At 36.0% G+C, this 13049-nt stretch overlaps 1 protein-coding gene across 1 annotated transcript in view; it reads right to left on the reverse strand.

Moving 5' to 3' along the window:
* Window positions 1-9714: 9714 nt before the first annotated feature.
* LOC110525059 (WD repeat-containing protein 93) overlaps window positions 9715-13049 on the reverse strand; it is a 70509-nt gene continuing 67174 nt past the window's right edge. Inside the window, exon 15 of the mRNA XM_036981711.1 lies at window positions 9715-11429. Coding sequence (XP_036837606.1) covers window positions 11339-11429 — 91 coding nt within the window. The 3' untranslated portion in view covers window positions 9715-11338. The remainder of the gene's footprint in view (window positions 11430-13049) is intronic.

The following is a 13049-nucleotide window of genomic DNA, read 5'->3' on the forward strand; positions in this document are numbered from 1 at the left end:
AGGACAGATGATTTTTATGCTGTACACACTTCAGCACTTGGCGGTCCCGTTCTGTGAGCTTGTATGGCCTTCCACTTCTCGGCTCATAGACGTTTCCACTTCACAATAACAGCACATACACAGAACCCAAACCGGCTGCGCGCGTGCGCCATCATGCGCTATCATGCATACATTTATTTTGTCCCCCTACACCAAATGCGATCATGACACGCAGGTTAAAATATCAAAACAAACTCTGAACCAATTACATTAATTATGTTATTCTATAGACCATACTGTATTAATAATACCAGGGTAGGTTACTTTATGTTATTCTATAGACCATACTGTATTAATGATACCAGGGTAGGTTACTTTATGTTATTCTATAGACCATGCTGTATTAATAATACCAGGGTAGGTTACTTTTTGTTATTCTATAGACCATACTGTATTAATGATACCAGGGTAGGTTACTTTATGTTATTCTATAGACCATACTGTATTAATGATACCAGAGTAGGTTACTTTATGTTATTCTATAGACCATACTGTATTAATGATACCAGAGTAGGTTACTTTATGTTATTCTATAGACCATACTGTATTAATAATACCAGGGTAGGTTACTTTATGTTATTCTATAGACCATACTGTATTAATAATACCAGGGTAGGTTACTTTATGTTATTCTATAGACCATACTGTATTAATAATACCAGGGTAGGTTTATGTTATTCTATAGACCATACTGTATTAATGATACCAGGGTAGGTTTATGTTATTCTATAGACCATACTGTATTAATGATACCAGGGTAGGTTACTTTATGTTATTCTATAGACCATACTGTATTAATAATACCAGAGTAGGTTACTTTATGTTATTCTATAGACCATACTGTATTAATGATACCAGGGTAGGTTACTTTATGTTATTCTATAGACCATACTGTATTAATAATACCAGGGTAGGTTACTTTATGTTATTCTATAGACCATACTGTATTAATGATGGTAGGTTACTTTATGTTATTCTATAGACCATACTGTATTAATGATGGTAGGTTACTTTATGTTATTCTATAGACCATACTGTATTAATGATACCAGGGTAGGTTACTTTATGTTATTCTATAGACCATACTGTATTAATAATACCAGGGTAGGTTACTTTATGTTATTCTATAGACCATACTGTATTAATGATACCAGGGTAGGTTACTTTATGTTATTCTATAGACCATACTGTATTAATAATACCAGGGTAGGTTACTTTATGTTATTCTATAGACCATACTGTATTAATGATACCAGGGTAGGTTACTTTATGTTATTCTATAGACCATACTGTATTAATGATACCAGGGTAGGTTACTTTATGTTATTCTATAGACCATACTGTATTAATGATACCAGGGTAGGTTACTTTATGTTATTCTATAGACCATGCTGTATTAATAATACCAGGGTAGGTTTATGTTATTCTATAGACCATGCTGTATTAATGATACCAGGGTAGGTTACTTTATGTTATTCTATAGACCATACTGTATTAATAATACCAGAGTAGGTTACTTTATGTTATTATATAGACCATACTGTATTAATGATACCAGGGTAGGTTACTTTATGTTATTCTATAGACCATACTGTATTAATGATACCAGAGTAGGTTACTTTATGTTATTCTATAGACCATACTGTATTAATGATACCAGGGTAGGTTACTTTATGTTATTCTATAGACCATACTGTATTAATGATACCAGGGTAGGTTACTTTATGTTATTCTATAGACCATGCTGTATTAATAATACCAGGGTAGGTTTATGTTATTCTATAGACCATGCTGTATTAATGATACCAGGGTAGGTTACTTTATGTTATTCTATAGACCATACTGTATTAATAATACCAGAGTAGGTTACTTTATGTTATTATATAGACCATACTGTATTAATGATACCAGGGTAGGTTACTTTATGTTATTCTATAGACCATACTGTATTAATGATACCAGAGTAGGTTACTTTATGTTATTCTATAGACCATACTGTATTAATGATGGTAGGTTACTTTATGTTATTCTATAGACCATACTGTATTAATAATACCAGGGTAGGTTACTTTATGTTATTCTATAGACCATACTGTATTAATAATACCAGGGTAGGTTACTTTATGTTATTATGTTATTCTATAGACCATGCTGTATTAATGATACCAGAGTAGGTTACTTTATGTTATTCTATAGACCATACTGTATTAATGATACCAGAGTAGGTTACTTTATGTTATTATATAGACCATACTGTATTAATGATACCAGAGTAGGTTACTTTATGTTATTCTATAGACCATACTGTATTAATGATACCAGGGTAGGTTACTTTATGTTATTCTATAGACCATACTGTATTAATGATACCAGGGTAGGTTTATGTTATTCTATAGACCATACTGTATTAATGATACCAGAGTAGGTTACTTTATGTTATTCTATAGACCATACTGTATTAATAATACCAGGGTAGGTTTATGTTATTCTATAGACCATACTGTATTAATAATACCAGGGTAGGTTACTTTATGTTATTCTATAGACCATACTGTATTAATGATACCAGAGTAGGTTACTTGATGTTATTCTATAGACCATACTGTATTAATGATACCAGGGTAGGTTACTTTATGTTATTCTATAGACCATGCTGTATTAATAATACCAGGGTAGGTTTATGTTATTCTATAGACCATACTGTATTAATGATACCAGAGTAGGTTACTTTATGTTATTCTATAGACCATACTGTATTAATGATACCAGGGTAGGTTACTTTATGTTATTCTATAGACCATACTGTATTAATGATACCAGGGTAGGTTACTTTATGTTATTCTATAGACCATGCTGTATTAATAATACCAGGGTAGGTTTATGTTATTCTATAGACCATACTGTATTAATGATACCAGAGTAGGTTACTTTATGTTATTCTATAGACCATACTGTATTAATGATACCAGGGTAGGTTACTTTATGTTATTCTATAGACCATACTGTATTAATGATACCAGAGTAGGTTACTTTATGTTATTCTATAGACCATACTGTATTAATGATACCAGAGTAGGTTACTTTATGTTATTCTATAGACCATACTGTATTAATGATACCAGAGTAGGTTACTTTATGTTATTCTATAGACCATACTGTATTAATGATGGTAGGTTACTTTATGTTATTCTATAGACCATACTGTATTAATGATACCAGGGTAGGTTACTTTATGTTATTCTATAGACCATACTGTATTAATAATACCAGGGTAGGTTACTTTATGTTATTCTATAGACCATACTGTATTAATGATACCAAGGTAGGTTACTTTATGTTATTCTATAGACCATACTGTATTAATAATACCAGGGTAGGTTACTTTATGTTATTCTATAGACCATACTGTATTAATGATACCAGGGTAGGTTACTTTATGTTATTCTATAGACCATACTGTATTAATGATACCAGGGTAGGTTACTTTATGTTATTCTATAGACCATACTGTATTAATGATACCAGGGTAGGTTACTTTATGTTATTCTATAGACCATGCTGTATTAATAATACCAGGGTAGGTTTATGTTATTCTATAGACCATGCTGTATTAATGATACCAGGGTAGGTTACTTTATGTTATTCTATAGACCATACTGTATTAATAATACCAGAGTAGGTTACTTTATGTTATTATATAGACCATACTGTATTAATGATACCAGGGTAGGTTACTTTATGTTATTCTATAGACCATACTGTATTAATGATACCAGAGTAGGTTACTTTATGTTATTCTATAGACCATACTGTATTAATGATACCAGGGTAGGTTACTTTATGTTATTCTATAGACCATACTGTATTAATGATACCAGGGTAGGTTACTTTATGTTATTCTATAGACCATGCTGTATTAATAATACCAGGGTAGGTTTATGTTATTCTATAGACCATGCTGTATTAATGATACCAGGGTAGGTTACTTTATGTTATTCTATAGACCATACTGTATTAATAATACCAGAGTAGGTTACTTTATGTTATTATATAGACCATACTGTATTAATGATACCAGGGTAGGTTACTTTATGTTATTCTATAGACCATACTGTATTAATGATACCAGAGTAGGTTACTTTATGTTATTCTATAGACCATACTGTATTAATGATGGTAGGTTACTTTATGTTATTCTATAGACCATACTGTATTAATAATACCAGGGTAGGTTACTTTATGTTATTCTATAGACCATACTGTATTAATAATACCAGGGTAGGTTACTTTATGTTATTATGTTATTCTATAGACCATGCTGTATTAATGATACCAGAGTAGGTTACTTTATGTTATTCTATAGACCATACTGTATTAATGATACCAGAGTAGGTTACTTTATGTTATTATATAGACCATACTGTATTAATGATACCAGAGTAGGTTACTTTATGTTATTCTATAGACCATACTGTATTAATGATACCAGGGTAGGTTACTTTATGTTATTCTATAGACCATACTGTATTAATGATACCAGGGTAGGTTTATGTTATTCTATAGACCATACTGTATTAATGATACCAGAGTAGGTTACTTTATGTTATTCTATAGACCATACTGTATTAATAATACCAGGGTAGGTTTATGTTATTCTATAGACCATACTGTATTAATAATACCAGGGTAGGTTACTTTATGTTATTCTATAGACCATACTGTATTAATGATACCAGAGTAGGTTACTTGATGTTATTCTATAGACCATACTGTATTAATGATACCAGGGTAGGTTACTTTATGTTATTCTATAGACCATGCTGTATTAATAATACCAGGGTAGGTTTATGTTATTCTATAGACCATACTGTATTAATGATACCAGAGTAGGTTACTTTATGTTATTCTATAGACCATACTGTATTAATGATACCAGGGTAGGTTACTTTATGTTATTCTATAGACCATACTGTATTAATGATACCAGGGTAGGTTACTTTATGTTATTCTATAGACCATGCTGTATTAATAATACCAGGGTAGGTTTATGTTATTCTATAGACCATACTGTATTAATGATACCAGAGTAGGTTACTTTATGTTATTCTATAGACCATACTGTATTAATGATACCAGGGTAGGTTACTTTATGTTATTCTATAGACCATACTGTATTAATGATACCAGAGTAGGTTACTTTATGTTATTCTATAGACCATACTGTATTAATGATACCAGAGTAGGTTACTTTATGTTATTCTATAGACCATACTGTATTAATGATACCAGAGTAGGTTACTTTATGTTATTCTATAGACCATACTGTATTAATGATACCAGGGTAGGTTACTGTATGTTATTCTATAGACCATACTGTATTAATGATACCAGGGTAGGTTACTTTATGTTATTCTATAGACCATGCTGTATTAATAATACCAGGGTAGGTTTATGTTATTCTATAGACCATACTGTATTAATGATACCAGGGTAGGTTACTTTATGTTATTATGTTATTCTATAGACCATGCTGTATTAATGATACCAGAGTAGGTTACTTTATGTTATTCTATAGACCATACTGTATTAATAATACCAGGGTAGGTTACTTTATGTTATTCTATAGACCATACTGTATTAATGATACCAGAGTAGGTTACTTTATGTTATTATATAGACCATACTGTATTAATGATACCAGAGTAGGTTACTTTATGTTATTCTATAGACCATACTGTATTAATGATACCAGGGTAGGTTACTTTATGTTATTCTATAGACCATACTTTATTAATGATACCAGGGTAGGTTTATGTTATTCTATAGACCATACTGTATTAATGATACCAGAGTAGGTTACTTTATGTTATTCTATAGACCATACTGTATTAATGATACCAGGGTAGGTTACTTTATGTTATTCTATAGACCATGCTGTATTAATAATACCAGGGTAGGTTTATGTTATTCTATAGACCATACTGTATTAATGATACCAGAGTAGGTTACTTTATGTTATTCTATAGACCATACTGTATTAATAATACCAGGGTAGGTTTATGTTATTCTATAGACCATACTGTATTAATAATACCAGGGTAGGTTCCTTTATGTTATTCTATAGACCATACTGTATTAATGATACCAGAGTAGGTTACTTTATGTTATTCTATAGACCATACTGTATTAATGATACCAGGGTAGGTTACTTTATGTTATTCTATAGACCATGCTGTATTAATAATACCAGGGTAGGTTACTTTATGTTATTCTATAGACCATGCTGTATTAATAATACCAGGGTAGGTTTATGTTATTCTATAGACCATACTGTATTAATGATACCAGAGTAGGTTACTTTATGTTATTCTATAGACCATACTGTATTAATGATACCAGGGTAGGTTACTTTATGTTATTCTATAGACCATACTGTATTAATGATACCAGGGTAGGTTACTTTATGTTATTCTATAGACCATGCTGTATTAATAATACCAGGGTAGGTTTATGTTATTCTATAGACCATACTGTATTAATGATACCAGAGTAGGTTACTTTATGTTATTCTATAGACCATGCTGTATTATTGATACCAGAGTAGGTTACTTTATGTTATTCTATAGACCATACTGTATTAATAATACCAGGGTAGGTTACTTTATGTTATTCTATAGACCATACTGTATTAATGATACCAGAGTAGGTTACTTTATGTTATTCTATAGACCATGCTGTATTAATAATACCAGGGTAGGTTTATGTTATTCTATAGACCATACTGTATTAATGATACCAGAGTAGGTTACTTTATGTTATTCTATAGACCATACTGTATTAATGATACCAGAGTAGGTTACTGTATGTTATTCTATAGACCATACTGTATTAATGATACCAGGGTAGGTTACTTTATGTTATTCTATAGACCATGCTGTATTAATAATACCAGGGTAGGTTTATGTTATTCTATAGACCATACTGTATTAATGATACCAGGGTAGGTTACTTTATGTTATTCTATAGACCATACTGTATTAATGATACCAGGGTAGGTTACTTTATGTTATTCTATAGACCATACTGTATTAATGATACCAGAGTAGGTTACTTTATGTTATTCTATAGACCATGCTGTATTAATAATACCAGGGTAGGTTTATGTTATTCTATAGACCATACTGTATTAATGATACCAGGGTAGGTTACTTTATGTTGTTCTATAGACCATACTGTATTAATGATGGTAGGTTTATGTTATTCTATAGACCATACTGTATTAATGATACCAGGGTAGGTTACTTTATGTTATTCTATAGACCATACTGTATTAATAATACCAGGGTAGGTTACTTTATGTTATTCTATAGACCATTCTGTATTAATGATACCAGGGTAGGTTACTTTATGTTATTCTATAGACCATACTGTATTAATGATACCAGAGTAGGTTACTTTATGTTATTCTATAACATAAAGTAACCTACCCTGGTATCATTAATACAGTATGGTCTATAGAATAACATAAACCTACCCTGGTATCATTAATACAGTATGTATTAATGGTATTTCCAAGGGCAGCTCCAACCAACATCTCCAATCTCATCTCAATGATTGGACTCTAGGTTAGCTGACTCCAATTATCTTTTGTAGAATCATTAGCCTAGGGGTTCACATACTTTTTCCAACCTACACTGAATGTTTAAATGATGTAGTCAATATAGACAAGAAAAATACAATTTGTGTGTTATTAGTTTTAGCAGACTGTTTGTTTGTCTGTTGTTGTGACTTAGATGAAGATCAGATCTAATTTTATGACCAAATTATGCAGAAATCCAGTACATTCCAAGAGGTACTTTTTCTTGCCACTGTACATGAGGGCCATCTAGGGGTTGAAAAATCCAAATTACGTGCAGAAGCAGTGTTATTCTGGCCCAATATGAATGCTGATATAGAGCATACAGTCAGAGCCTGTGAAACATGCCAGAAATACTTTGAGTCAAATATCTAGCAATGTGCATGAAAGATCTGGTCTAATCAACAATCTAATATTATTTGTCACATGAGCTGAATACAACAGGTGTAGACTTTACCGTGAACTGCTTCCTTACAAGCCCTTTCCCAACAATACAGAGTTCAAAAGTCTGAACATTTGTATTGGTTTAGCCCAGGCCCTTTACCGCTACCAGTCAATGCCTAGGCAGATGGCACAAACGGGGCAGTTTGATTGGGCAGAGCAAGAGTTCAGTCTGTTTCCATCAATAGCAAGCGCGAGGGGGAGGGGACTGAGCTGGTTTTGAAGTTAGAATGGGTAACTGATTCTGAGCTGGTTTTGAAGTTAGAACGGGTAACTGATTCTGAGCTGGTTTTGAAGTTAGAATGGGTAACTGATTCTGAGCTGGTTTTGAAGTTAGAATGGGTAATTGATTCTGAGCTGGTTTTGAAGTTAGAACGGGTAACTGATTCTGAGCTGGTTTTGAAGTTAGAATGGGTAACTGATTCTGAGCTGGTTTTGAAGTTAGAATGGGTAACTGATTCTGAGCTGGTTTTGAAGTTAGAACGGGTAACTGATTCTGAGCTGGTTTTGAAGTTAGAATGGGTAACTGATTCTGAGCTGGTTTTGAAGTTAGAATGGGTAACTGATTCTGAGCTGGTTTTGAAGTTAGAATGGGTAACTGATTCTGAGCTGGTTTTGAAGTTAGAATGGGTAACTGATTCTGAGCTGGTTTTGAAGTTAGAATGGGTAACTGATTCTGAGCTTGTTTTGAAGTTAGAATGGGTAACTGATTCTGAGCTGGTTTTGAAGTTAGAATGGGTAACTGATTCTGAGCTGGTTTTGAAGTTAGAACGGGTAACGGATTCTGAGCTGGTTTTGAGCTGCAGTTAATGGCCAACCCAGGAATGGCAGACAGCTGTGACCATTTGCTGGACTGTAAATTACGTGTATGTGTAGAATATAAACTGTGTGGCTAAGAAGAGTTGATCATCGAGTTTCGAGACCAGATTGCAACTCTTGCCGCGTTCAAATCAACTCGGAACTCGAAAAAACTCAGACTGGGAAAAATCTAATTGAACATTGGTCATCCAACTCCTACTTTTTCCAAGAGTTCCCAGTTGTTTTGAACAAGGCATCTATATATGGGCAATTCTAGTTTCCTCTGGATCTCTGTTGTATCTTCTTGTCTAAGAAATATTAAAGAAAACTGTTCTTTTAAAAAAGTCCTTCTTTATCCAAGGTAACCGGAGCCGTACAAGTATAGTGCTTTGAGCTGGAATCTCCCTCTGTCCAACTGCTGTACGCGGGCTGCGTGTCCCCTAGGCCGATTCAAGGCGGTCGGTCACATTTAGGACACAATATAATGTATTATTTTACAGAAACATGGTTGTCAGAGAAAGATGATGTTCCATAGCTAAGTGAATGTGAGAAGAGTAGAGGGATAAACTGAAAATCTGTTTTTTCCTTGGACACAAAGTGTCATGCTCAGCAGAGCGGACTGTGACATTACCTTCGATAAGGGGCGAAGACAGGGTTAGGTTTTCTCATAAATAAATAGTCATATTGGAGACTTCTGAGGCATGATACCTCAGAAGGATGTAGATGTTGGGCTAAGACAGAACACCCTGTCAATATAAGGAACGTTTGTTTGGTGTGAGACACTTGGTTGTGACACTGTATTTACATTTTAGTCTTAATCTCCCAATTTATTCAAAGCCCTATCAAAGCATGGTCCATTCTTCAGTGGATCTAAGAAAGCAGATGTAAGAACCCATACATTATTGCCTGTAACATATGCTAACATCAAACCTAATAATGTAAAACCTTCCATTACCGCTTTTCCTAAAAGTCAAGATGCCAACCTGGAAGAACAAAGGTTACGCTGAGGGAGATGTAGTATTCAATCAATATATCCTGTAGGTTTTCATGTGTCAGTCTTTGTAGTGACGGAAGACATGTGGCCGTGGTAATGTCCTGCTTCTGGTGGTTCTGTAAGAGGGGAACAGGGTGTTGGTTCTGTAAGAGGGGAACAGGCTGTTGGTTCTGTAAAATAGTAACAGGGTGTTGGTTCTGTAAGAGGGTAACAGGGTGTTGGTTCTGTAAGAGGGGAACAGGGTGTTGGTTCTGTAAAATGGTAACAGGGTGTTGGTTCTGTAAGATGGTAACAGGGTGTTGGTTCTGTAAAATAGTAACAGGGTGTTGGTTCTGTAAGAGGGTAACAGGGTGTTGGTTCTGTAAGAGGGGAACAGGCTGTTGGTTCAGTAAGAGGGTAACAGGGTGTTGGTTCTGTAAGAGGGGAACAGGGTGTTGGTTCAGTAAGAGGGTAACAGGGTGTTGGTTCTGTAAGAGGGGAACAGGGTGTTGGTTCTGTAAGATGGTAACAGGGTGTTGGTTCTGTAAAATGGTAACAGGGTGTTGGTTCATTAAGAGGGGAACAGGGTGTTGGTTCTGTAAGAGGGGAACAGGGTGTTGGTTCAGTAAGAGGGTAACAGAGTGTTGGTTCTGTAAGAGGGGAACAGGGTGTTGGTTCTGTAAGAGGGTAACATGGTGTTGGTTCTGTAAGAGGGTAACAAGTTGTTGTTGTCAGTTCTGTTAGATGGTAACAGGGTGTTGTCAGTTCTGTTAGATGGTAACAGCTTGTTGTCAGTTCTGTTAGATGGTAACAGCTTGTTGTCAGTTCTGTTAGATGGTAACAGCTTGTTGTCAGTTCTGTTAGATGGTAACAGCTTGTTGTCAGTTCTGTTAGATGGTAACAGCTTGTTGTCAGTTCTGTTAGATGGTAACCGCTTGTTGTCAGTTCTGTTAGATGGTAACAGCTTGTTGTCAGTTCTGTTAGATGGTAACAGGGTGTTGTCAGTTCTGTTAGATGGTAACCGCTTGTTGTCAGTTCTGTTAGATGGTAACCGCTTGTTGTCAGTTCTGTTAGATGGTAACAGCTTGTTGTCAGTTCTGTTAGATGGTAACAGCTTGTTGTCAGTTCTGTTAGATGGTAACAGGGTGTTGTCAGTTCTGTTAGATGGTAACAGCTTGTTGTCAGTTCTGTTAGATGGTAACAGCTTGTTGTCAGTTCTGTTAGATGGTAACCGCTTGTTGTCAGTTCTGTTAGATGGTAACCGCTTGTTGTCAGTTCTGTTAGATGGTAACCGCTTGTTGTCAGTTCTGTTAGATGGTAACAGCTTGTTGTCAGTTCTGTTAGATGGTAACCGCTTGTTGTCAGTTCTGTTAGATGGTAACCGCTTGTTGTCAGTTCTGTTAGATGGTAACAACTTGTTGTCAGTTCTGTTAGATGGTAACAACTTGCTGTCAGTTCTGTAAGAGCACCATGGCGGCATGCTCTTGGAGCTGGTTCCATGTCTCAGTCATGACTTTGTTTCTCTCCTCCACAGATTGAACCCTGAAACACAATACAGACAAACACACAAAGCCAGAACAATTACAGTATATACAATAGAGTACTGTGGAAATCACCAATTACACAATACACAGACACACAACCAGGGCAGTTGTACGCAACAGACTACTGTAGAAAACCCCCAGGACTATTACACACAATACAATAGACTACTGTAGAAAACCCCCAGGACTATTACACACAATACAACAGACTACTGTAGAAAACCCCCAGGACTATTACACACAATACAACAGACTACTGTAGAAAACCCCCAGGACTATTACACACAATACAACAGACTACTGTAGAAAACCCCCAGGACTATTACACACAATACAACAGACTACTGTAGAAAACCCCCAGGACTATTACACACAATACAACAGACTACTGTAGAAAACCCCGTGTTAAAACCACGTATTAAACCTCTCCTTGGGACCCAATACAACAGGCCAACACGTTTTAAACCTCTCCTTGGGACCCAATACAACAGGCCAACACGTTTTAAACCTCTCCTTGGGACCCAATACAACAGGCCAACACGTTTTAAACCTCTCCTTGGGACCCAATACAACAGGCCAACACGTTTTAAACCTCGCCTTGGGACCCAATACAACAGGCCAAGGCCAACACGTTTTAAACCTCTCCTTGGGACCCAATACAACAGGCCAAGGCCAACACGTATTAAACCTCTCCTTGGGACCCAATACAACAGGCCAAGGCCAACACGTTTTAAACCTCTCCTTGGGACCCAATACAACAGGCCAACACGTTTTAAACCTCGCCTTGGGACCCAATACAGCAGGCCAAGGCCAACACGTTTTAAACCTCTCCTTGGGACCCAATACAACAGGCCAAGGCCAACACGTTTTAAACCTCTCCTTGGGACCCAATACAACAGGCCAACACGTTTTAAACCTCTCCTTGGGACCCAATACAACAGGCCAAGGCCAACACGTTTTAAACCTCTCCTTGGGACCCAATACAACAGGCCAACATGTTTTAAACCTCTCCTTTGGACCCAATACAACAGGCCAAGGCCAACACGTTTTAAACCTCTCCTTGGGACCCAATACAACAGGCCAAGGCCAACACGTTTTAAACCTCTCCTTGGGACCCAATACAACAGGCCAACTCGTTTTAAACCTCTCCTTGGGACCCAATACAACAGGCCAAGGCCAACACGTTTTAAACCTCTCCTTGGGACCCAATACAACAGGCCAACTCGTTTTAAACCTCTCCTTGGGACCCAATACAACAGGCCAAGGCCAACACGTTTTAAACCTCTCCTTGGGACCCAATACAACAGGCCAACTCGTTTTAAACCTCTCCTTGGGACCCAATACAACAGGCCAAGGCCAACACGTATTAAACCTCTCCTTGGGACCCAATACAACAGGCCAAGGCCAACACGTTTTAAACCTCTCCTTGGGACCCAATACAACAGGCCAAGGCCAACACGTATTAAACCTCTCCTTGGGACCCAATACAACAGGCCAAGGCCAACACGTATTAAACCTCTCCTTGGGACCCAATACAACAGGCCAAGGCCAACACGTATTAAACCTCTCCTTGGGACCCAATACAACAGGCCAAGGCCAACACGTATTAAACCTCTCC

The sequence above is a fragment of the Oncorhynchus mykiss genome, chromosome 6 (genome assembly GCF_013265735.2).
Source record: "Oncorhynchus mykiss isolate Arlee chromosome 6, USDA_OmykA_1.1, whole genome shotgun sequence".
Taxonomy (NCBI): Eukaryota; Metazoa; Chordata; class Actinopteri; order Salmoniformes; family Salmonidae; genus Oncorhynchus; species Oncorhynchus mykiss.